This window comes from Zootoca vivipara, chromosome 11, assembly GCF_965207765.1.
Source record: "Zootoca vivipara chromosome 11, rZooViv2.hap1.1, whole genome shotgun sequence".
Taxonomy (NCBI): Eukaryota; Metazoa; Chordata; class Lepidosauria; order Squamata; family Lacertidae; genus Zootoca; species Zootoca vivipara.
The window spans coordinates 5,651,303-5,677,169 of NC_142594.1; the positions used below are offsets into that span (position 1 = coordinate 5,651,303).

General features: G+C 41.8%; 1 protein-coding gene across 4 annotated transcripts; it reads right to left on the reverse strand.

Moving 5' to 3' along the window:
• Positions 1 to 566: 566 nt before the first annotated feature.
• STARD3NL (STARD3 N-terminal like) lies at positions 567 to 23,193 on the reverse strand. 4 transcript variants are annotated; one of them, XM_035129249.3, is made up of 9 exons: positions 23,038 to 23,193; positions 16,338 to 16,634; positions 14,326 to 14,403; positions 13,844 to 13,921; positions 12,721 to 12,774; positions 12,505 to 12,622; positions 11,548 to 11,646; positions 1,527 to 1,603; positions 567 to 1,038 (listed from the first exon to the last, which is right to left on the reverse strand). In XM_035129249.3, exons 2-8 carry the CDS (start codon positions 16,560 to 16,562, stop codon positions 1,551 to 1,553), a joined length of 705 nt encoding a protein of 234 aa, XP_034985140.1. In that variant the 5' UTR covers positions 16,563 to 16,634; positions 23,038 to 23,193; the 3' UTR covers positions 567 to 1,038; positions 1,527 to 1,550. The 4 variants fall into 4 exon arrangements, with proteins under 4 accessions (XP_034985140.1, XP_088510271.1, XP_088510270.1 ...); XM_088654145.1 differs by lacking the exon at positions 12,721 to 12,774; XM_088654143.1 differs by lacking the exons at positions 567 to 1,038; positions 1,527 to 1,603 and adding an exon at positions 7,087 to 7,305.
• Between the last annotated feature and the right edge of the window lie 2,674 nt (positions 23,194 to 25,867).

A 25,867-nucleotide genomic window follows, 5' to 3' on the forward strand; every position in this document is an offset into this window, starting at 1 on the left:
TTAATTCCTACCTTATCTGAATGCCATGGGTGTTGCTCTGCTATAGTTGTATTCTGGGCTACTTCCAGAACGTGGGGTAAGAAAGTCACAAGAGCAGCTCCTACTGAAAATCAAACAGGCCTTGGCAATAATACATTTTCCTCCTTAGCTTCTTTAATCTACAAGCTCTAAGCAAGATGCTGAATCTCACACCAACCAAGCAGAGACGCTATATCCTACTGTCTGCTCTAACTAGAAAGTCTTTTGTTCTGAACAATGTACACAGCCATTCATGTGACCCACTGTTTCAAATAACCAGCCCTACTTAGAAGACATATTGATCAAGTTTTACCACAAGTCTCTAATTTTCAGAATGTTAACTCCATCAGCTGGCATTTACATTTTTGAAAAAAAAAGACCAAAGTAATCCATACGGCTTAGAAACTGGTAGCACCAAGCCTGCTGTTTCCATTTTATCAGCAGACACAAGAGATCAAAACCTCACATTAACATAATAGTTTATAGTTCTATTTAAGAGGAGGCAAGGCTTTCTCTCAAACGTTGAGAATGTACATCACACAAACACATCTTATTAATGTGTTCCTTTAATTTACAAGGAGCGCTTATCTCCATCTTTTTTTAAAAAAAGAGTTAAAAAATAAAAAGTAAAATGGACGACATTAACAATTTTGTGAATCCAATTCTTCATTAGACAAGACTTTCATCGTAAAGTATTACTTCATATACTATTACATCTATAGGTTAGATCCACAAGTACGCCATTCTCCAGTGGCTTCCTGGTCATTAGAAAATGCGCATCAACAAGCATCATTGATACATTACACACAAGCACTTTTCCCTATTAGGCATGATTCAGTCATTCTCTCATATGAGATACAGAATTGGTGAGGTATTAAGACAGCCCAGGGATAGCTTCCCTTGATAAATAAATAAATAAATGTTTCTGCTATGAGTTCCAATAATAAGTGAAACACAGTCATCATCATTACAGTTCCAAGAGTAGCAAATTCTGAGTAATTCCACATTCTGGTTTTCACTCTGAAATAGAAAGCCAAACATTCAAATGCAAGACAGCGGGCAAAACTGAAACACCCCCACACTTAGAAACTGGAGTAAAGGAGCAGGGAACCTTTTCCAGCCACACCTGTTTTCTCTGCACAGGGGCTTTCTGGATGGAGGACCATTCAACCACTGGCTGAAATTGCCAAGAGCAGCTTTATGTGCTGCTTAATTATGTAGTTACATGATACCCAACTGTATCTTGTACCTTAACCTCACAACCTGTATCTATGTCTTCTATATAAGACAAAAATTATTTTCTTACTCAACAGGGCAAGTAAAGCGCACAGAAACAAAGTGCTACAGTGAAAATTTGTTCTCTAGTAGTATTTGGCCTTTAGCAATCTATAGTCTAATCTTCAAGCCAATTGTATAAATAATACAGCATGGGGCAGGAGAACATGCAGGTTACAGCTGCTAAATTGTGAACAAACTGTTGACCCAGTACTTCAAATGTAAGAACTTACCTATTATTTTTTTGTCATATTTTGCTATACAACAGGTTTTTCACTGTCCTGTTTTTCTTCAGATTCTTCATCAGATCCTTAAAAACCCAAATAAAAAGTTATAATGCAAACTGAAACTCATAATGATAATTGTTTACATTATATATCAATGAACATGGGGAAATACCATATTGGCCCGAATATAAGCCGCACCTTTAAAATTCAAGAGGAAAAAGGGGGGGGGGGAAGAACGCAGACACTCACACCCGTAAATGGCAAATGTAGAAGAAAATCCTACGGATACCATTCCCCCGCGCTCCCGGGCTACTCTCTGGGGAGGGGGCGCTGCGCTGCTTTGCTGGAAGCCTCGCCACCCTTCCCCCTTCCTTACGGAATGTGCACAACAAAGAAAAAGAATGTAATAGTGAGATACAGCAAAAACCCTGGTATTGTGTTAAGGATTCTTTCCTTATCCCTACCAGACAGTAAAAGTGCTCACCACTATGATTGGTTTAAAAGCAAATCTCTGAATGCATAAACAGCAGCTCTCTGAAATCATCACTGGCACAAACTTTATGAAGCCTCAAAAACATATCCTGGCACCAGCCTCTCATTTGAAACCAAGACACAATTCTCATGAAATGTATGGTGAAATAAAAAAGCAAGAGAGTTGGACTGATATATATTGTATCTGCAGCACCCTAAATCAAAAGCTGGCCTTGCAGTAGCATAACTGATTTTCAAATGCAGAAGTTTAGATTTTTATAAGGCAGGTCATGTGAGTATTTGGGTTTCCTGGAATTATAAACATATAAATTAAGATGGACATGGCAAAGGCATTCTAGTTTTCTGTATAGGGCAAACATGTTTTTTTTAAAAATATCCCTAATATACTGGATGATTTTTCTACTAGTGGATGAGGAAAGGACATAGCTCAGCAGTATAATACATGTTTTACATGCCGACTACTGACATCTACTGTAAAAGAGTAACAGGAACTCAGCTTGAGACCTTGCAGAGTCACTGACATTCATGAGATAGATGGACCAATGACTAAACTCAGTTGTTGTTGTTTAGTCGTTTAGTCGTGTCCGACTCTTCGTGACCCCATGGACCATAGCACGCCAGGCACTCCTGTCTTGCACTGCCTCCCGCATTTTGGTCAAACTCATGTTCGTAGCTTCGAGAACACTGTCCAACCATCTTGTCCTCTGACGTCCCCTTCTCCTAGTGCCCTCAATCTTTCCCAACATCAGGGTCTTTTCCAAGGATTCTTCTCTTCTCATGAGGTGGCCAAAGTATTGGAGCCTCAGCTTCACGATCTGTCCTTCCAGGGAGCACTCAGGGCTGATTTCCTTCAGAATGGATAGGTTTGATCTTCTTGCAGTCCATGGGACTCTCAAGAGTCTCCTCCAGCACCATAATTCAAAAGCATCAATTCTTCGGCGATCAGCCTTCTTTATGGTCCAGCTCTCACTTCCATACATCACTACTGGGAAAACCATAGCTTTAACTATACGGACCTTTGTCGGCAAGGTGATGTCTCTGCTTTTTAAGATGCTGTCTAGGTTTGTCATTGCTTTTCTCCCAAGAAGCAGGCGTCTTTTAATTTCGTGACTGCTGTCACCATCTGCAGTGATCAAGGAGCCCAAGAAGGTAAAATCTCTCACTGCCTCCATTTCTTCCCCTTCTATTTGCCAGGTGGTGATGGGACCAGTGGCCATGATCTTGGTTTTTTTGATGTTGAGCTTCAGACCACATTTTGCGCTCTCCTCTTTCACCCTCATTAAAAGGTTCTTTAATTCCTCCTCGCTTTCTGCCATCAAGGTTGTGTCATCTGCATATCTGAGGTTGTTGATATTTCTTCCGGCAATCTTAATTCCGGCTTGGGATTCATCTAGTCCAGCCTTTCGCATGATGAATTCTGCATATAAGTTAAATAAGCAGGGAGACAATATACAACCTTGTCGTACTCCTTTCCCAATTTTGAACCACTCAGTTGTTCCATATCCAGTTCTAACTGTAGCTTCTTGTCCCACATAGAGATTTCTCAGGAGACAGATGAGGTGATCAGGCACTCCCATTTCTTGCCATAGTTTGCTGTGGTCGACACAGTCAAAGGCTTTTGCATAGTCAATGAAGCAGAAGTAGACGTTTTTCTGGAACTCTCTAGCTTTCTCCATAATCCAGCGCATGTTTGCTATTTGGTCTCTGGTTCCTCTGCCCTTTCGAAATCCAGCTTGCACTTCTGGGAGTTCTCGGTCCACATACTGCCTAAGCCTGCCTTGTAGAATTTTAAGCATAACCTTGCTAGCGTGTGAAATGAGCGCAATTGTGCGGTAGTTGGAGCATTCTTTGGCACTGCCCTTCTTTGGAATTGGGATGTAGACTGATCTTCTCCAATCCTCTGGCCATTGCTGAGTTTTCCAAACTTGCTGGCATATTGGGTGTAGCACCTTAACAGCATCATCTTTTAAAATTTTAAATAGTTCAGCTGGAATATCATCACTTCCACTGGCCTTGTTATTAGCAGTGCTTTCTAAGGCCCATTTGACTTCACTCTCCAAGATGTCTGGCTCAAGGTCAGCAACCACACTACCTGGGGTGTACGAGACCTCCATATCTTTCTGGTATAATTCCTCTGTGTATTCTTGCCACCTCTTCTTGATGTCTTCTGCTTCTGTTAGGTCCTTACCACTTTTGTCCTTGATTATGGTAATCTTTGTACGAAATGTTCCTTTCATATCTCCAATTTTCTTGAACAGATCTCTGGTTTTCCCCATTCTATTGTTTTCCTCTATTTCTTTGCATTGCTCATTTAAGAAGACCCTCTTGTCTCTCCTTGCTGTTTTTTGGAAATCTGCATTCAGTTTCCTGTATCTTTCCCTATCTCCCTTGCATTTTGCTTGCCTCCTCTCCTCCGCTATTTGTAAGGCCTCGTTGGACAGCCATTTTGCTTTCTTGCATTTCCTTTTCCTTGGGATGGTTTTCGTTGCTGCCTCCTGTATAATGTTACGAGCCTCCATCCATAGTTCTTCAGGCACTCTGTCCACCAAATCTAAATCCTTAAACCTGTTCCTCACTTCCACTGTGTATTCATAAGGGATTTGATTCAGATTGTATCTTACTGGCCCAGTGGTTTTTCCTACTTTCTTCAGTTTAAGCTGGAATTTTGCTATAAGAAGCTGATGATCTGAGTTACAGTCAGCTCCAGGTCTTGTTTTTGCTGATTGTATAGAGCTTCTCCATCTTTGGCTGCAGAGAATATAATCAATCTGATTTCGATGCTGCCCATTTGGTGATATCCATGTGTAGAGTCGTCTCTTGTGTTGTTGGAAGAGAGTGTTTGTGATGACCAGCTTGTTCTCTTGACAGAACTCTATTAGCCTTTGCCCTGCTTCATTTTGAACTCCAAGGCCAAACTTGCCAGTTGTTCCTTTTATCTCTTGATTCCCTACTTTAGCATTCCAATCCCCTGTAATGAGAAGAACATCCTTCTTTGGTGTCATTTCTAGAAGGTGTTGTAGGTCTTCATAGAATTGGTCAATTTCACTTTCTTCAGCTCCGGTAGTTGGTGCATAAACTTGGATTACTGTGATGTTAAAAGGTCTGCCTTGGATTCGTATCGAGATCATTCTGTCATTTTTGAGATTGCATCCCATTACAGCTTTTGCCACTCTTTTGTTGACTATGAGGGCCACTCCATTTCTACTACAGGATTCTTGCCCACAGTAGTAGATATGATAGTCACCCGAACTGAATTCGCCCATTCCCTTCCATTTTAGTTCACTGATGCCCAGGATGTCGATATTTATTCTTGTCATCTCATTTTTGACCACATCCAGCTTACCTCCATTCATGGTTCTTACATTCCAGGTTCCTATGCAATATTTTTCTTTACAGCATCGGACTTTCCTTTCGCTTCCAGGCATATCCGCAACTGAGCGTCCTTTCGGCTTTGGCCCAGCCGCTTCATCAGCTCTGAATCTACTTGTACTTGTCCTCCGCTCTTCCTCAGTAGCATGTTGGACGCCTTCCGACCTGAGGGGCTCATCTTCCAGCGTCATAACTTTTATATGCCTGTTGTCTTTGTCCATGGAGTTTTCTTGGCAGGGATACTGGAGTGGCTTGCCAGTTCCTTCTCCAGGTGGATCACGTTTAGTCAAAACTCTCCACTATGACCTGTCCATCTTGGGTGGCCCTGCATGGCATAGCTCATAGCTTCTCTGAGTTATTCAAGCCCCTTCGCCACGACAAGGCATTGATCCATGAAGGGGACTAAACTCAGTACAAGGCAGAATACTGAACTGACTATATGTTCAGAATGATAATAGTGATCCACTTCCAACCCCCAAGAATGGAACAATGATCTCTCTTGCAGGAGAGTGGTTAAGTAATTCCCTTAAAATCTACGGAAGCATCAAGTTATGTGTCTGCAATAATTTTATTGTCTTACAGAGAAAATCAGCTCCAGTCCTTCTGTACACCAAACAGCGTTTAGAAAAGTATTGTTTCTTCAAAGTCAGTATCACAGCTACAAAATAATGATGTGATTTGTTTCAGCATAACTGCTTCCCCTACCACTGCAGTAACTGAAGCTCCCAAGATGCTTGCCACTGTCTTTGCTCACCACTAGATGGAGATGAAAGAAAATTAATTCCAATTCTATTTCCTCACAATTCCCCAAAGCAATTCAAAGTTCACTGTATTACTGACATTCACTACTGACAGTCATACAACCAATACCACCTATTTAACAAACATACATATGAATAAGGCAGAATACAGAGATAGCAGACTGCTTTGCAAACCTTTTAAAACTTGTTTAGACTTCACCCTGTTAACTTCCTTCTCACACTTTTCTCTCGGACATCAAGATAAGAGGTCATCTTTAACCTATCCTCTAAGATAGGGGTGTCCAACTTCCAAGAGACTGTAATCTACTCCCACTATAAATAAACTGGCAGTGATCTACCCATTGGATTGATCAGAGTTGTTGAGCTGTTTTTGTTTTGTTTGTTTGTTTTTTGGGTGGATTGCTGAAGATCACGCAATCAACCAGGATCAACCTGCGATCGACCGGTTGGACAGGCCTGCTCTAAGAGAACAAAGGAGCAAGCCTTGTTATTCTCTATACTAGTGAGACTAGAACCAGAAACTGTTTGATGCAACAATAAACAACTTTATTTTCTTACCTTCAAGTATCTCTCTCTCTGTGTGCGCACACTTGCAACAGGTAAAAATAACTCTCTAACCAAAATTCACTAGCTAAATGCTGCTCACTCTGCATACTAAAGGATTTGAAAACATAACTGACAGTGTTATTCCAAAGCCTATCCAGTCCAGCGTCCTGTTTCCCATAAGCAACAAATCAGGTGGCTATAGCAAGCCCATGAACAAGGCATGATTCTTTCCTGCTCTTGTTCAGAGGCATGCTGCTCTTAATATTGAAAGTAAAATATATAGCCATCACGACTTGGAACAAGCACCCCTGCCCTGCTGCCCATGTCCACGTCACCACTGGCTGCTGACGCTCGCTGCTCCTGCCTGGGCACACAATGGCCTGACCCCTGGCTCAAAAGGAGGGGGACAAGGGGCTGGGACGAGACGTGTCTGCTCCCCCCACCCCAGCCCTGTTTCGCTCAGGTTGGTGCCACAACCTCCTGGCATATGAGGGGAATAGATTCCCCATGGAATTAACATACCACAACTTCCAAAATGCCATTTTTACACGTGGCGTCCTCCCCTTCTTTCATTTTGCGGCGCCACAGGAACCTTTGCTGCCTACCTGTCTTAGGAGCTATGAGACAGAAAGGAAAATAAAAGCAGAGGAAGAGGATACAGATAGGAATCCCAATCCTGGATACAGTCCAGGAATCCCAAAGTCTAAACTCAGAGACCCTGGCTTATGTCTCGCAGCAGGACTCAGCCCACCCTGGACCTCAACCTACCTTTGTTCTCCCCCTGTGTCAAATTAAAGATTGTAAGCCCTCTCGAGGCAGGAACCTCTTTCTCAAGGGTCACACGCAGCGATGGTGCAAAGAAATAAGACAAAATAAATCTTGCTACGCTCCTGCCCTGTGCAAGCTGAGGCCTTTCCCTTAAAACCAAAACTGTGTACACACCATCAATAGGGGCTAAGTCTGCAGAGCTGTATTGCTGACAGGCAGGGGCTTGGATCTTAGAAATGCAATTGGCAAAGAGGGCTCTATGTGAGGGTCCTGTTCCCTGCTCTCCTGGAGAGAAAGGAGCATATTGCACTTCATGTTCCCCTCTCTGTTCCTTGAACTGGTGTTGGATGCAGACATGCCTCTTCCGCAAGTGCCTGGAATTGTTTATATAAATGTCAGTTTTGTTACAAAAGTTGGTGGTGACAAACTTTTATAACAAAACTGACATTTACATAACCAACACCAGGGAACTACAGGCACTCAACCAAGGTCCATGTTCCTTGGGAGAACGGAGACACGGCAGAGATGGTCGTAGCTCCAAAAATATGCTTTATTCTCCTATTGCCACTTTCCGTCTGCATGGAGGAAGCCTGCATGGAGGACTGCATCTGACAGCCTGGTCCTGTCAAGAGGCGCTTGTCCTCCACAGCAGGGCAGCCCTGGAGTCCAAAGCATCTCTCCCAGGCTCTCCGATGGGCCATCAACCCCTTTTGGCATGTTCCTGTCTCTATCCCATGTGAGGCCCTGGCTTGGAAAGAAATTGGAGCCTGCACTTTCCCACTGACCTCCAATCTTCTCTTCAATACTTCAAGTCCTCAAAATCCTACCATTTATTATCTCCAGGTTTAGGGGTGGCCCCTGCAACTCCAGAACAGTATTTTGCCTGCATAGTTTTTACTGCTACTGTTGCTGTGAATCAATGCATGATAATAAAATAAGAGTTATTTTTAAACTTCTCAACTTGCTGCCTGATTCTTTCTGAAGTGGACTTGCTCCAAACAAGGTTTCACAGCCTAACTCCTAAGCTTTTGGTTCTGCTGCTAAAGAGGGGATTTTAAAACTCTGTTCAGCTCACATTTGTGGGTATCTGGAAGGATAAATTTCAATTAATGTATACTCTCCTTCCTGTTAAAACCCATTCCACAAAGGGGCAAGATCCTGAAACTTTGGGAAATTCTCTTTAAAAAGATCTAGAACATGTTTAGGATCAATGAGTGTGTATGCTGCCATTTTAATGGAACGACCCCGTGATTTCAAGGTGTGATGTGAACGCAACCTTAGAGTAAAGAGAATAGAGGCATGGAAAGGCCATATGGTTTATTCCATATACCATACCATATATGGTAAGCAACCATATATTCACAACAGAAAACATACCAGTAATCTGGGGACCACAACTGAGGACCTGCCAAGCTTTCAACATCTGTGGACAAGTCAAGCCAATGAGCCAAGCCACATGCACGAGTGACGGGTGACAAAAAAATATTATTATTATTGCTATTATTATTCTATGCCACTCATCTCCTCTGGGCCTTGGAGCTGCTTCTACCTTCAGAGTTCCTTCTCATGGTCACTGATGGGCACACTTGATCCTACTACTGGACTACTGATCCTGAAGAGCTGCCCAGCCCAGCTTCATGTCCCCCACCAACTGCCCCCCTTCTAGAACCCACCGCTCTCAACTGACTCTCAACAACCTCCCCCACCCCCAACATTCACTCTCCCTTTCTAAGCCTCCTCCAACCTTCCGTCTCCACCAGAATTCCACTGTCTCTCTTCCCCCCTCCCTCTCTGCTTGACATTCACTTGGGAATTCTAATAGAATCACCTTACTTACCCTATTGCAAAAAGAGAGGAGGAGGTTACAGATGGGAAATGTCCGGGAATCCCAAAGTCTAAACTCAGAGACCCTGGCTTATGTCTCGCAGCAGGACTCAGGATACACCCCGGACCTCAACCTACCTCTGTTCTCTCCCTGTGTCAAATTAAAGATTGTAAGCCCCTTAGGGCAGGAATAGAGATGGGAAGGCCTGGGGGGGGAATGGAAATAATTGGGGTGGGACCAGATTTTCCCCCCCAAAGCTGTTTTTTCCAGGAAAATTGAAAAAAAATAGTTTGATATACTTTGAATATTCCACACACTATTTTAAAAAAAAAATTCCTGAAAAAAACGGCTTTGGGGAAAAATGGGAACCCCCTCCCCCATTTTTCCATCCCCCCCAGGCCTTCCAGCATCCACACTTTGGAGCTCCCTGCTGACTGACACTACACCACACTGGTGTAGTGTTTAAGAGTGGTAGATTCGTTATCTGGTGAACTGGATTTGTGTCCCCACTCCTCCACATGCAGCTGCTGGGTGACCTTGGGCTAGTCACACTTCTCTGAAGTCTCTCAGCCCCACTCACCTCACAGAGTGTTTGCTGTGGGGGAGGAAGGGAAAGGAGAATGTTAGCCGCTTTGAGACTCCTTAGGGTAGTGATAAAGCGGAATATCAAATCCAAACTCTTCTTCAGGCAGGTGTTATCACTGTACTCTTTCTGGCAACTGCTCAAAAATTTTTCATTGGGGCCAGCCCATCTGAATACGTGGAAGCTGCATGCAATTTACTTCCTTTTAACCACTGACTACTTTAATCATCTTAGATTGAATGTTTTTTATCAATCATTTTAATGTTCTGTTGTATATTTTTGTAAACTGTTTAGAAAGCTCTCTTACCATCATGCGGTTTATAATATATAGTAACAAATTCAATTTTAAAAACACACACACTCCTTTTCCTTTCAAACACAGTTTGAGCCTTAGTGCATCATACTATTCAGTAACTGGATGTTGGTTCCTTCTGGGCCTGGCATGCAAAAAAATTGCCTTACGCTTTGCCTCGCTGTCCTCAAGTAGAGATGGGAAGGCCTAGAAAACCCCCGGGAAAAACAGGTTTTCCCCGTTTTTTTCCAAAGTTGTTTTTTTAGAAGTCCATGAGAAAAATGACAGAGGAAGAGGAAGAAGAAATGTAAAATGATAGCAGTAGTTCAGAAAATGAGAGAGAATAAACTGCATGTATATGTTTTGTCTTCTGCTTCTTTGTTTTTTGTTAAAGCACTACTCAAAGGGTAGACCTTCTATGGAGCTTATATATTGAGGTGGATCTTAACTTTATTTGCTGCTGGTGCTAAGGGGCAAATCTGATTTTTTATGTTGATGGTTTCTTGCTTTTTTGTTGCTTTTAAGGGAAAGGGGGGCGGTTACCTGTTTTATTGCAAGCATAGTACTTTTATACACACTGCTTTTCACGCAATTTGTAAGGCTACTCCACACTGAACTTTTTTTAAAAAAAATTCAAAATTTTCATTTTTTTCCTGAAAATGGGGGAGGGGCATTTCTTTCTCATAGCTTCAAAATTTCCAGAAATTTTACATCTCTACTTGGAGTCATACTTTCCCCCAGTAAATCTGTCTTTAATTACATTTTAAATCCATCATTAGATTCTGTGCCTGCAAATACAGTTTACCTATGCATTTTGTGCAAAAGTACTTGAATTCAGTAGATGTCAGATAATTTTTCTAGACCTTATACATAGATTTTGCTTTAATCATTACTGACTCTAGTTCAGTATTTTATTATGGTTGTGGATTTTTGGATATTTTATTGAACTATTATTGTAATGGCTGGTTGAAATGCAGGATACTGTACAAATATCATAAATATTCTGACTGCAGGCCTTCAAGCTTTTTTGACTACAATATTTAATATTTATACAGTGGTACCTTGGTTTAAGAACAGCTTAGTTTATGAACAACTTGGATTAAGAACACTGCAAACCCGGGAGTAGGTGTTTTGGTTTGTGAACTTTGCCTTGGAAGCAGAACATGTTTCACTTCATGTTGAGTATGTTCCATTTGTAAATTGAGTCCCCCGCTGCTATGGGAAAGCACACCTTGGTTTAAGAATGCTTTGGTTTAAGAACGGACTTCCGGAACGGACTTCCGAAAGTTCGTAAACCAAGGTACCACCATAGTCAAAAAGAATTGAAATCTGAATAAATTGAATCCCCAAAGTGCCATGCATTATCTTGATCTGATGAAAAACCTCAGTACCTGCTTCAGATTCAGGTGGGGAATAGAACTGCCCATCAGAGGGGAGTCCCGAGTGAATAAGAGCAGCTCGTTCAGAGGCATCCTGCACCAACAGTAGTCCTGAAAGAAAATGAAAGCATTCCATGACTACAATATCTTTCAAAGGAAGTGTCCAGCTTTTAAAAGCTAGGGCTGTGCACAGTCTCCCAATTTATGCATGGCTCCAATGGGGAGGGGTCAGGCCAACCCACCCTGAGATACGGGTCCCAAATTAGTTTGGGGGCATGGCTAATGTTTAATTAGGGCTTTGGTTATTTTAATGGGGGATCAATTCTACAGGGTGGCCCTTTGCAAGCAGCTTCCGATTCCAAAGGAGCACACAGGAACGATGCTTTGCAAGTCAGTTATCTGCAGGGAAGCCACCTTGCAAAGGAACACCCTGCACTGCACAAGATTGTTCCTGCCGCACAAAAGCCTCCAGGGTAGTATGTATGGCAGGAAGAAGAGTCAGGTGGCATCATACTCCTATCGTCTCCTGGGAAGACACAATTGGAGGTCAGGTAGATCTCAGCCTTTTCATGGAAAATGCCATGCCTCGTCTCTTCTTCATGCCTGGTACCCTGACAGCACTGGATCCCTAAGTCATCTAATCTCACTCACAGTGATATGTGGCTGTCTCAACCCAACTCATCCAAGGGCTGAATCCCTTTGGATAGGTCCAATTTGGTTTGGGATTTGGGTCTCACCTGAATTCAGTGCACAGCCCTTAAAAAAGCAGTAGCAGCAGTAATCTTTAAAAGTCCTTCTTGTATGAATGCATTTCAGGGAAAGTCATTATAACAATTTTATTCTGTGGATACCACAGCATCACTCTCCCTCAAGCCCTATGTAAGAATACTGTGTACATGAAGTACCTTCTGTTTATACAGTAAATACGCTTCCTGGGGCAACTGCTAACTGCACTGCAAATAAACTTACTGTTTCCTTCTTCTGCTTCTTGTGGTAAAACTTTGAAGTCTAGGAACCAGGTTTCAATCCAGGCAAGAATGAAAGATATGATGGGCAACACATAGCCAAAAGCCCCTTGAGTTAATAGCTTAAAGGAGATACATGAGAGAGAACAAGTTATGTCAAAACATCTCACAACAAAACAGTTCCATGATATAAATTAGCATTCACTGTTATAATCCATACCTTGGACAGAATTACTTTTGCTAATAAAAAGGCACTGGTTACTGCTGTTGTAAACTGAAAGAAATATTAAGAGTTATGAAAGCAACAAATTACTTTTTGCAATCCATAGCACTACACCATAACAGTTAATCATATAACTACAATTGTCCTCATTAAGCTTTAAGCAATACCTAGCAATCTCACTGTTTGCTAATGTTGTGCCCACAGGGTGTTTAATAAATGGGCAGAGCTATCCTACTAAGTATAGGAAGCTGATAGAATTTACTCTTACTTAAGACAGTGTAAATTACCCCTACTACAAGCTTCGTTCAAGGGCAGGACTACTGCCAGCTGAGCCAGCCTAAGCCTGGTAGAAGAGAAACAGGCCTTTAAAATTGTTTGAATTACAACATCATTTTTGCCAGTGTTAAACTCCACCAGGTTGCTAGGTCAAATGACTGAGCTGAAAGTTTTAGAAGTCTCTCCTCGTTGCACCCCGTGTCACTTTTTTGCAGCTTCCTCCAGCTTATGTTCTAACAGCTGAGCCCCAGCTGAGCCAGGATGCGGGAATTAAGTAAGCATAGCCCCAACTGAGTCCCAGCTCAGCACAAGAGCTTCCTACTCTAAACTTGCTCATTCTGGCAGATCTTCGGTTTGGATTGTGTCACAAATTGTATTGGCCAAAGTATTAAAAAAATATTTTCCATACTTCTGAGTTTCCCAACAGAGGAATTTGCATCCACAGGGCACCCACAGAACTTTGCTCACCATTTGAAATCATGTGTAATCTGCATTTGAAATCATGTGTAATATGCATTCCCACCTTGTGAGGGCAAATGGAACCAATCCAAACAACACAAGCATGCAATATCTCTTCAAATTCCTCAGAAAACAAGTATTTTAACACAGAGAGTTGGGCAAAGTTGATGCCTATCTTGCACATAACTGGTATTCATTGCTAACTAAGTCCCTTCCCCACTGACATGAATTTGCATATTGTAAGAGCTATGCAAGAGGAAATCTTTTTGCTATCAAGTGCAAATGCAAGTGGAAGATTAGAGCTACATCTCACACACCGTATCATCTAAATACCATTTTTCAACATCTTCCAACTTTTAAACTTAATTTGAAGTCCACTACTTACAGCTATTGCCCACCAGTGTTGAAGTCTACACAATGCATATGCAAGTATCAAAATCATAAACCGAAAGACTGCCAGGAGCTATAGAGGAAGGAGGAGGGAGAGAAAGAAAGAAAGGAGCATTAAGGACATTTTTTAAAGCAGCAAAATAATAATAATCAGAAACTAAAACTATATAAGTGATTTCTTCACAATCTAGACAACAACAAACATTTTCTGTGTGACACGCTGATTTTACAGTTCTCCTCCTTTCATTTTCATGAAGTCATTGGAACTGCATTTGAGCAATACTGCTGAGCAGAGTTTCTTCTTCAAGTGAATAGAAACTTCATTAAGAATAAGAAAATTTTGAGAGTGTAATTGACAAATATCCTGTCCACTCTTAGAAACAATTTTAGGTATCCAATTCAGGCAAGTTTCACGAGACTACTTATAATGTAAATTACTAATAAAACAGAATTAAGATACAGGAAGCAAATACTTACAAAGATATCAAAGTACGAAGAATGGTAGTCATACTGGAGGACTTCTTTTTCTAATGTTTTCTCAATGCCTCCATTTACCTACAGAAAACAGAATTGATCTAGCTATTAACGTAATTAATTTTCAGTTTCTGAAAGCACTTCAGCAGAGTTCTGTGGTTCTCCTTTTCAAAAACAAAAACCACATGGTACAAAGCAATTTCAAACATACATACAAGAAATCACTTGGGTTCTAACAATATAGCAGAACTGAGTTGAGAATAACACTAAACAGACTCGTGCAAGCAGTCTACTCACAAGAGCAATGTAAGATGGGAGCCACAAACACATGAGTCACAGCTCCACTTCCATGGAAAGAAAAACTGCGGTAAGATTTTCACTTCCATGGAATAAAGTTCACAGTTCCATTACCCTGTTTGCTCAAGCAGACTACTATATGAGCAGCACAAATCACCCCCGGAATATCCCCACCATGACATTTTAACTTCAATAATACTAGAGATCCAAGGCTGAATCTCCTATGCAAGATTCACAAACATTAGTGCTTTGCTTATCAGAAAGAAGGAAAGGCCTGCCATGTGTACACACAATTCACCACTTCCACCACCACTCTCTTAATTATGGCAATTTACAGCCATGCAAGTGAACAAGACTTGTTGTGTAACCAGATGCATTAACAAAGCAATTCAAGGCTTCCACCAAAAATCCGCTACAGTAATGTGAACAGAAACTTATCATAATGTAAAATAAAGATCACTTGCTAGCTACCACTGGAACATGCAATTAAAAGTCATTAACAGGAAATGGGCTTAAGGATTTTTAACTTTGTATCAAATTTATTCCAATTTTAGCAGAAAAGTGTTTTGTCTTTAATAATTTATGAATTAGGTAAAAAGTAAAGTTTAAACCAAGCAATACCATTTTCCAATTTAAAAAGGGGGGGGAGGAGGATTACAATGCAATTATACATGCTGAAGCAGCCCATCAAGATATATCCAGTCCTCTGAGCCAGTGTAATACAGTGCTAACCATGCAAGCAGACGTCCACATTCCAATTTCCCCTTAGCCAGCAACTCAGGAAGTGGCATCATGGTGGCTCCTTGATGAAAATTCTGATATAGGAACATGGGTGGATTGCAGCACCAGCCTACTTGAGCACTTATACAGGAGGTAGTAATGCAGGTTGTACCCAAACGGAAGCTAGCACAAACTGAAGCCATCTCTGCTTATGCACGTGGTCTGTAGCTGCAATTCATGCCAACTTCCTCCTCCATCTAATCTGGTCACTCTTTCCCCATAAGTCCCTCCAACCTTCCAGCCTGACTTTTCAAGGGAAGGGTACAAAAGCCTTTTTCTGCTCACAATTTGTTGGATCCAGGCCATTCTGTCAACATCAAAGGCTGCTGGAAAATGTTTCTTCTACAGTTTAGACAAGCCTCCCCCAACCTGTTACCCCTAGCTGTGTGGGACTCCAATTCCCATCAGTCCCAGTCACTACACAAATCCCCAGCTTTACACCCCCCAGTACACATGAAGGAAGCCCTTCCACTGGCTAGAATACTTTGTTCAAGCATAATTTCAGGGGAGGGATCCTGTGGTTGCCAGAGAAGACCTCTTTGGGCACAACCAGTGCTTCTTTTCTGGGGAGGATGCCGGGGGATGCATACTCCTAAACATTTTGTGAATCTAAGTTTGGCCTCATTGAGGGGCAGTATTTCAATATGAGTATGAAAATAAGAGTACCCCTAAACATTTTTTTAGAAAAAAAGCACTGGGCAAAACACTGGTAAGCCATGATGTAATCTGCATCTTAATATTACTGTTTCAGTTATACTTCATACAAAAATGGTTGAAAAATTCTTAGCGTAATCTTACACTGATGAACTGGCTCATTTTGTTGTTACAACTCATAAATAAAATTCAGTTTCAATATACTAATTTAAGCAAAGACTAGAGAAGTTCACTATTCTGAATATCCAACCTTTTGTCAGAAGTACAGTTTGAAAGACACTCACATTTAACTCTATTATCCACAGCAAGGTTATAAACAAGAGGTCAAAGGTGACAAACAAACAGAAAGTCCTTCGGACATCAGATATGCCTTTTTTCTCTCTGCTTTCATAAGATTCAATTCTTGCCATTAGCTGTGCTGGGTTGATGGAATGAACATCCCGTAAAGAAGGATGAGAGCTCAGACTGCTGCCATGGGCATTTTCTTGACTGTCTAACAGCCGACTCATCCTGTCTTTCGTTACAGCAGCTTTTTTCCACTGCCAACATCACTATCAGGCTTATCCATATACGAGATTTCTCTAGAAAAGAAAATTCCACAATTAGTCATGTCAACATGGCCATTATTAATAAAGCCCTACTTGATCATGTAAACACATCATGACTTAGTAAAAGTGAGCTCAAATGAATGAGTTTATAAGTGACATGTTGCCAGGCAAATATAAGGTGGGGAGGAAGTTCTGCATTCTTGGGGGACAACCTAAGTATGAAAAGCCCGTAAGACTGCAAATTAAAAAAAATTAATAATGCTGGGAAAATGAACTTCTACAACCTACAGAACATTGGAGAGCATGGCAAAAAATGCTAAATTAATTTATTATCCCAAGAAGTAACTTCTTGATCCAAACTGAGCAGTTTTGCCTCCTCCAGGACAGAAATATCGCTGCCTAGAGAAATCAAGGATTCTAGTGTAGCTGTGGCTGTACATCACTGTGTTCACATTCCCCCTCACACACACCAAAAGATAGCAGCCATTTCTAACTCAAGTTTTATTTAATCTCCCAAAATAATTATTAAGAGTTTTAAAACGTTTTTAAAATGCCACTCCAATACCATTAAAATTGCACTCATTGTGCAGGCTGGAAAAACTTGGCTATGAAAGAGGAACTGACAACAGTCCAATGTACAGTGGAACCTCGAGTTGCGGACATAATCCGTCTTGGAGGCATGTCCGCAACTCGAAGCGTTCGCATCCAGAAGTGCTGCGTCTGTGCGCGTGGCGCGATTTAGCACTTATGCGCATGCACAAGTGGTGAAACCCGGAAGTAACTTTTTCTGGTACTTCCGGGTTGCCACGGGACGCAACTTGAAGACGTAACCTGAAGCGGACGCAACATGAGGTATGACCGCAGTGCACTGTTTTATTGCAGATAAGAGGTGGATCAAAAAACTATTTAAATAGTAACAAAGAAGGGAAAGATCTTTTTTAGTCTCTATAGCAGTTCACAGTATCCTGGAAGTATGCATTAGTAACAGAAAACTGTGCACCAAAGTTGTTGTTGTTGTTGTTGTTGTTTTTTAAACCACTCCCAAGTTCAGGGTTGGCAGTTGAAATAAACAACACTCCTGTTAGGAGCTGGGAGTGCACTGCAACATTTTGTTACAGGACAACTTGGTATTCTTGTGTTCCTACATTTATGGAACAAATTATTATTATTATGCTTTTCTCCCCAGTGCGATCATTACAACTACAGGGAAACAATGTTTAATTTTTCATACATAGTGTAAGAACAGACAAAGTAACTACACCTCTGACATAACTGCTCAATGACATTGTTTCTCATATCCAGCCTGTACAATACTGGAAGCCTATTTTTAAAATATATTTTCCAATTGAAGATAGAACCATTTGTTAATCTGGACCTTGTCAGGCCTGCAGAACCAGAAACTACAGCAATCTGAAAGCATTTGGTGGAGCAGCCACAATAGATCACAAGACAAAATGTACAACTTTGTGTCATTTTGGTGCAAACTGGTTGGAACTTTGTGCTAGATTTTGCTGCCTGCGATGTGGAATCTTGGCATCCTGATGGACAATTATAAAGGTGGAAGAAATAGCAATGAAGCCAAAACAAGAGTGAAACAATAGCATGTTTTGCCAAGCCACTACTAGAGCATTTTGAAGTGCTGGGCATGGAGAAAGGCAGGTAAAGGACGAGCCTCAAGTATACAATTTCCTATTCAAGGAAGGACTATTCAATATTTTGCACTAACTTCATCATTCATATGGACATACCAATATAGTGCAGGTGATAAGTATTAAAGGACAGCAGAGTTACCAAGGGGGTAGCTAAGCCTCATTGCCTACATTCATGACGCACCATAGCTACTGGGGTGTGCCTTGATACCTTTCCTGGTGTCTCACTTGTAGCTATGTGAGATATGAGTATAGCATTTTCCAGTTCATTATGTATTTTCACATTTGAAAATGAGTGGAGATTAATTCGGTCTTGAAGTTCAATATTAATTCATGTTTATTGTATTAATGCATCCATCATATATAAACAGAACCAAAAATTAATTATTTCCTTCTTATTCAAAGGATACGTTTGGCAAGTTACACATTAGCTGTTTGAAAAAAAATGCAGCCATGTGGGTTTTCTCACTAATTTATATTTTAAAAAATCAGTTAGTATTGGGAAATTTTCAGATGCACTAGAGCAGGCATAGGCAACCTTGGCTCTCCAGATGTTTTGGAACTACAACTCCCATGATCCCTGGCCACTGGCCCTGTTAGCTAGGGATCATGGAAGTTGTAGTTCCAATACATCTGGAGAGCCAAGGTTGCTTATGCCTGCACTAGAGAGTGATCTAATTTAGCATGTTTATTTCACCTGTATTTATAAACAAAGCTAAAAACGTTGAATGCCAACCTTGCCTATTATTGTATTTGCAGTTGCAAATTCTTATTAAATTCTTATTAAATTCTTATTAAATTCTTATTCTTATTCATTCTTATTAAATAACTAGCAAATAGAAAACTTTCCACACAAAAACAAAGCACTGGAAAAGTAATTGCCCAAAGCTTTATACCTAAGCAAAATACCTAAATAAGGTAACAGTATCTTATTGCTTATTATAAAAATGGAATCATACAGAAGGAAGAAAATCATACCAGTACAGTAGTTACTGTCAAGTCACAAAACAGATTTTACTATATACCAGACTAGAAAAAAATCAGGTGTCTGATTCTCTACGTATCTAAGGGTTTGCTGCAATTTAAAAATAAAATAGAGTGAAGCCAGAGAGGGGTGGTAATAGGCTAGAGTGTTAATGAATTAAAGAGAATGCATCCAATGCTGGTGGGAAGTAAATGGAGAGAGAGAAGTAAACTATAGGTCAGGATGTAGAATCAGAAACATTTTTATACACAAACATTTTTACTAACCAGGCAACTATTTAGCTGCAGATCTCATTATGTAAGTAAAAACAACAAAAATGCACACCATTATTAAAGATATACTCCTCTCCAAATTGGTATACATTGGAAAAGATGGAAGATACAACTAATTTCTATTATCAAGAATGCTTACAGCACCATCAAGTCAAATGCTGAAGAGCCAGCAAGGTACTTGTGTAATAAAGTATGCTGTTTACATTGTAAGCAGAGAGTACATTTGCACTGTCAACTCATCACTAATCCCAAATGTAAAGAACTTCAAGTATTTAGGAATCTTCTAACATACTGAAATGTTGTGCCTATATTTTGCTTGCTGACATGCTTTATTTTAAGCTTTCTTTATGTCACTAACATTAATATCCAAACTCACTCATCTTACTGGGCATGCCATTTATCTCAGGCTGTTTCCCACATATAGAATGGAAATTAGTGGCCTATCTTTGTTTCTACCAAGTATGGCAAAGGTGGAGGAGTGATTTGCATGTTTACTCAAATTCAAAGCAAATCCTGTGACTTACCCTCAGGAAAATGTGCATACCGGTAGGACTGTCGCTGTAACCTATCAAGATACTTTTTCTACCACTTTCTGCCAATTCTCTATTCAGCCCTTAAGCTGGAATTCAGTAGCTGAACACCTACATGGCACCACCTCTCTCTTCCTTCAAATCCCATTTCAAAACCTGCTTTGTCGTAAATTACAGCTTTCCAACTACAGTAGTGCCTTGGTTCTCAAACTTAATCCATTCCATGAGTCCATTCGACTCCTAAAACTGTTCGAAAACCAAGGCACAGCTTCTGATTGGCTGCATGAGCTTCTTGCACTCAAAAGCCGAGTCAGATGTTTGGCTTTTGAAAAATGTTTGCAAACCAGAACATTTACTTCTGGGTTTGCAGCGTTCAGGAGCCAATTTGTTTGACAACGAAGCCATTCGAGAACCAAGGTACCACTGTAGTACTCATAATAAAATATCCCTATTTCCTCCCTCCGTTTAAAAATAAAAATAAAAATCTATTTGTAACAATCAAAAAGGTTTACAAGTTGAGTAAGACAATATATTATCTATAAATCACCACACTCAACCAAATAAAAGAGCAGCACGTTAATACAAACACAACAGGGTTTTTTGAAGAACAATTTTCTCCTGAAGTCTCCCATATAAAACTGATCATGTTCTGAGGTCAACATTTATGACTCTGCACTCTATTCTGCAACCATTAAATGTTCTGTGATCAGTACAAAATGTTTGGCAAGTGTCAGCAGTCTAAAGAACAACCTTTTGGTAAGAGTCTAGCATTATAACTGGCTCATTTCCACAGGGCCGTCAAGAGTCATATATTTAGAGTGTCTATTTAGATGAACTACAAACAGTAAAAAATGTTTGTCCTTGGCTTACCCACATCATTTGTTTGCCGTGAGCAAGGGAAGTCAGTCACAAGTACAGGTTTGCACATAAATGACAAACCAAGCCCTTCGGTTTGCTGCTCTCAGTACACAAAAGGGGAGGAGCAAAGTGTGGACTTTCAGTGGATAGTGCTAATTCATGTAAAACTATAGTTAAATATTAAATATGGGTTAACATTACATGCAAACCAGGCTACTGAGGCTGTGGTATAAAATTCAGTCATGTGTAATTTGGTACAGTTTTACAATGAAGACTGTTAAAAGCCTGCACTTTTTCATCAGATTCTGCTCTACTCTCCTCCCAACTTTAGCTAGGTATTGGTCTCCTCCCAAATTAACTAGGTCTCAGAAAACACCTGCTGTCACATCACCATATTGCTTAAGTATCACATGCTACTGCAACAATTCTTCCATTCAGAAAAATAAGTCCATCACCATGAAGTAATTGCGCATATCTGTCCATCTCTCAAATACAAGTATGACAGACAGACTGTCAACCTCAGAACATCATACTTTAGACATGATCTTATCTATTTAGAAATATGTGGAAAATTTTCAGATTCATTGGCCTGCTTATTGCACTAAGCAGATATACATGTTTACATACGCTACTGAGGACAGATGAGTCATGGACTCTTAGGGTTGGGAGTGCCTTGAAAGATAAAAACATTGTCTAATACAACTTTCATCCCCTTAAGCAACAGAATAATTTACTGTGCAATTTTACTTTTGACACTTCTTGGAAGCAACTCTTTTCCTTACTCCTCCAGGGATCAAAATACTGTACTGTATATAAAATTAGGCAGATTGACAGCACAGTTCTAAACCCCAATTCTTGCCGTTGGTGGGGGTTATTATGATGGAGATGACATCATAATAGCCCCTCTGTCAATTTCTGCTGTCCTCTGCCCTGGCAGGGGGGTGAGGGACACCACTGAAGAAGCCCCCAGTGTGCAGGAAGGTACTACCAGTGGTTCTCCCACTGATGGTAGTCTGAGGAACGCCTCAAAATGTGGTATTTTGGTGGGGGGCACCAGTGGCATTGGATCCTTGGGGGCCCTCAACTGCAGCAGCCTGGAGCTAGCATAGCACAATGTAAAATAAATCCAGTCCCCACTTTCTGCCATGGTTGGTGCAAGTAATGCATGGGCTTCAGGTGCACAGGTCAATCTCCCACTTCACCACGCACCTTCCTAGTTGGAGATGAGGATTGCTCTGAAAAGCGTGAAGTGCAACCCCATTTGTAAGACTTCATGCAGTTATATTTTAAGACGTAATCCAAAAACACAAAGTATGAGCACATCAAACTCATGTTTCATACAGGAATCCTCATCAGTGATCTGCATGAGATTGGTGGTTTCTACGCTCCATTCAATGTGTCAAACAGCCCTTAGAAAAGATCCAAATCATCAAGATAATCACGTTTGGATTGTACAGAGTTTTTAAAAAGGCAGTTAAAAACCATCATCCGGAGAGCAGCCTACATGAAGAGAACGCAAGCAAAACATCTCTCAGCCAAGTTACAAATGACTAATTTCCGCAGCGTCTGCTGGCTGAATTCAAGACACAGAGGCAATTCCGCTATTATTCCCTGAACCCCATTAATTGTGACAACTCATAAAACCCAGATCCTTAGAGCAGTGGGATGCTGGGAATTTAACGACACATTCTGTATTTGGGGTGTTTGCATTTCCAGTGCTCTGTATTTCGAACGTTTCCTGTAAACTGCTTTGGGAACAAGCTCATCTACAGCGGCGAACAAGTACTGTAAAGCCAATCGATCCATTCCCTCGCCAGGGGGAGGAGGGGGAAGGAGAGACGAGGGGGAAAGGGCTGTGGAGGGAGGGAGGGGGGCAGCGGGGGGGAAGAGGCCGAGCGACTCCGGGACGGGGTCCGTGGGACCATTGGCGACAGGAAAGAGGAAGGGGAACCGAAAGAGAAAGGGAGAAGGGACGTGAACCGTAAAATTTAACTTCTGGTACCGCGGGGGGGTGAGGAAAGGACACTAAAGCGACCGCGAAGGGAGGGAAGGAGGGCGGGGCGAAAGGGCCTTATCGCCGACGCCCGGAGGCGGTGAGGGGACTCGGGCGTTGCGCAGGACGCGGGGCTGAGGGCTGCTTACCGGGAGGCGCCGCTCTCGCTCCTCGCCGTGGTGGGGAGGGTCGGGTTCGCGGAGGAAGCCCCGCCTCGGGCGGGTCTTCCCGCCCCGCCCCACCCCACCCGTTCCAGAGGGCGGGCAGAGGCGAGGCGACTAGCGGCGACTTCACTTAGCAACGGCAAAGCGGGCCCGCATTCTGAGGCGGAGAGGGGCATGTGCGCGCGCAGCGGCGAATTTACCTCAGCTGAGGGGAAGTGGGCGGGGCTCGCGCCTCTGTTCCGCCCTGCAAGGCAGGGGGCGGGGCTCTGTCAGGGGGCGGGGCTCTGCGTAAAGAGTGGCCTTTGCGGAGCAGGTCGCTTTCAGCGGGTGGGTGGGAGCCGGTTGGTTGGCAGCAGCCGAGGGTGGGCGGGGCCTACAAAGGGCCTGTGTGACGCAGGTCTAGCCTGTCTTCGGAAAAACGCAGCCTCAGGGCGGGGCCGCCTGAGGGTTCCGAATGTTGACAGACTCCCAGCATGACCTAGAGTGGACTTTGCTGGCGGGGGCTGATGGGAGTTGGAGTCCCAACAGCGTCTGGAGGAAGGCCGCAGGCTTTCTCCACCAGCACTTTTGGCATCACATGTTGTTGTTTAGTCGTTTAGTCGTGTCCGACTCTTCGTGACCCCATGGACCATAGCACGCCAGGCACTCCTGTCTTGCACTGCCTCCCGCAGTTTGGTCAAACTCATGTTCGTAGCTTCGAGAACACTGTCCAACCATCTCGTCCTCTGTCGTCCCCTTCTCCTAGTGCCCTCAATCTTTCCCAACATCAGGGTCTTTTCCAAGGATTCTTCTCTTCTCATGAGGTGGCCAAAGTATTGGAGCCTCAGCTTCACGATCTGTCCTTCCAGGGAGCACTCAGGGCTGATTTCCTTAAGAATGGATAGGTTTGATCTTCTTGCAGTCCATGGGACTCTCAAGAGTCTCCTCCAGCACCATAATTCAAAAGCATCAATTCTTCGGCGATCAGCCTTCTTTATGGTCCAGCTCTCACTTCCATACATCACTACTGGGAAAACCATAGCTTTAACTATACGGACCTTTGTCGGCAAGGTGATGTCTCTGCTTTTTAAGATGCTGTCTAGGTTTGTCATTGCTTTTCTCCCAAGAAGCAGGCGTCTTTTAATTTCGTGACTGCTGTCACCATCTGCAGTGATCAAGGAGCCCAAGAAGGTGAAATCTCTCACTGCCTCCATTTCTTCCCCTTCTATTTGCCAGGAGGTGATGGGACCAGTGGCCATGATCTTGGTTTTTTTGATGTTGAGCTTCAGACCATATTTTGCGCTCTCCTCTTTCACCCTCATTAAAAGGTGACATCACATAGACCGTGTCAATGTTGGATGGTCAACTGGCTGCCCTCTCATTTATTTTTGAATTTGTATACCGCCCTTCATAGGGGTTCACAGCATAAAAATACATAATAAAAAATGCAGAACGAGAACAGAAACGAAACCCGTAACTGGTAGCCAGAAGACAGAATCAGGATTCAACATGACCTTAACAGATTGGAGAACTGGCCACAAACTAATAGAATGAAATTCAGTAGGGACAAATGTAAGGTTCTGCACTTAGGCAGGGAGAACCACCTGCACAAATATAAGATGTGGGCCACCTGATTTGCCAATAGCACATGTGAAAAGGATCTTGGGGTCTTAGTAGACCACAAGCTTAACATGAGTCAACATGTGGTCAGACCACACCTGGAATACTGTGTGCTCCACAATTTAAGGATACAGTATTGACAAGCTGGAAGGTGTGCAGAGGAAGGCAGGGAGGGTTTTTGAGCACCTTTCTAACAGGCTAGTTTTCATTTCATAATTTCATAATTATAATCAGTCAAAAAATACAGCACATAAAGCTGTGTTAACTAGGTCTATTAAACACCAATGAATGACACTTTTGATTAATTTCCATTATGCAATTATGTAAGGGATATCCATTTTTCCTCTTGCAGATGGGTACGATTGTTAATTTTCTAATTATATTTTTATCATTATGATTACAAGCACCAAAAGGTACATATTTATATGCAATATTTACATGTAAGTTTAAGGAATAACTACAATTCATAAAGCATCAAGCATTGGGGAGCATCTCTTTTTTCTGGATTTTAAGAAGTTTATGGTAAAGTAGGCACAGGCTATAGGGAAGAATTTTCAAATCCAAACAAAATATATTTGGGCAGTAACGAAATTTGTTAAGTATGACTATTTGGGGGGGGACCTATAAAATTATTATGAGATCATATGATATATTGGTATCAATGTAGTTTTAATTTTTAACTTAAATAACTTGAGATTTCTGTCATCTGTAGTGGACTTGCCTTCTCACAAAAGAAAGGAAAAAATAAGCAGATAATGAAAATATGGAATATAATAACTCATTAACATTCCCAAAGGATGCAATTAAAAAAGGACATGCAGAATTGGCACACTATATGTAGTAACAGCTGCCCATTTAAAGGTAAAGGGACCCCTGACAATTAGGTCCAATTGTGACCGACTCTGGGGTTGTGGCGCTCATCTCGCGTTATCAGCCGAGGGAGCCGGCGTACAGCTTCCAGGTCATGTGGCAAGCATGACTAAGCCGCTTCTGGCGAACCAGAGCAGCGCACAGAAATGCCGTTTACCTTCCCGCTGTAGCGGTACCTATGATAAATGGTACTGCCCATTTATCAAATGCCAAATACTAGAAACAATAACAAGTACCAAAGTTAATGAATTGTTTATTATAGGATTGTGCAGTAGTGGTAAATTTTACAAAAAGAGACTAAGATAAATGTCAGAAATTAGACCCCTTTGTCTAATTAATATTGGGG

Coding starts and splice junctions, on each gene's coding strand:
- STARD3NL (XM_088654143.1), bottom strand. CDS start 16,562: ATGAGTCGGCTGTTAGACAGTCAAGAAAATGCCCATGGCAGCAGTCTG. Junction 13,922..14,325: donor CTTCGTACTTTGATATCTTT/GTAAGTATTTGC, acceptor CTTCCTCTATAG/CTCCTGGCAGTCTTTCGGTT. Junction 7,306..11,547: donor CCCACCTGAATCTGAAGCAG/GTACTGAGGTTT, acceptor TCTGTCTCATAG/CTCCTAAGACAGGTAGGCAG.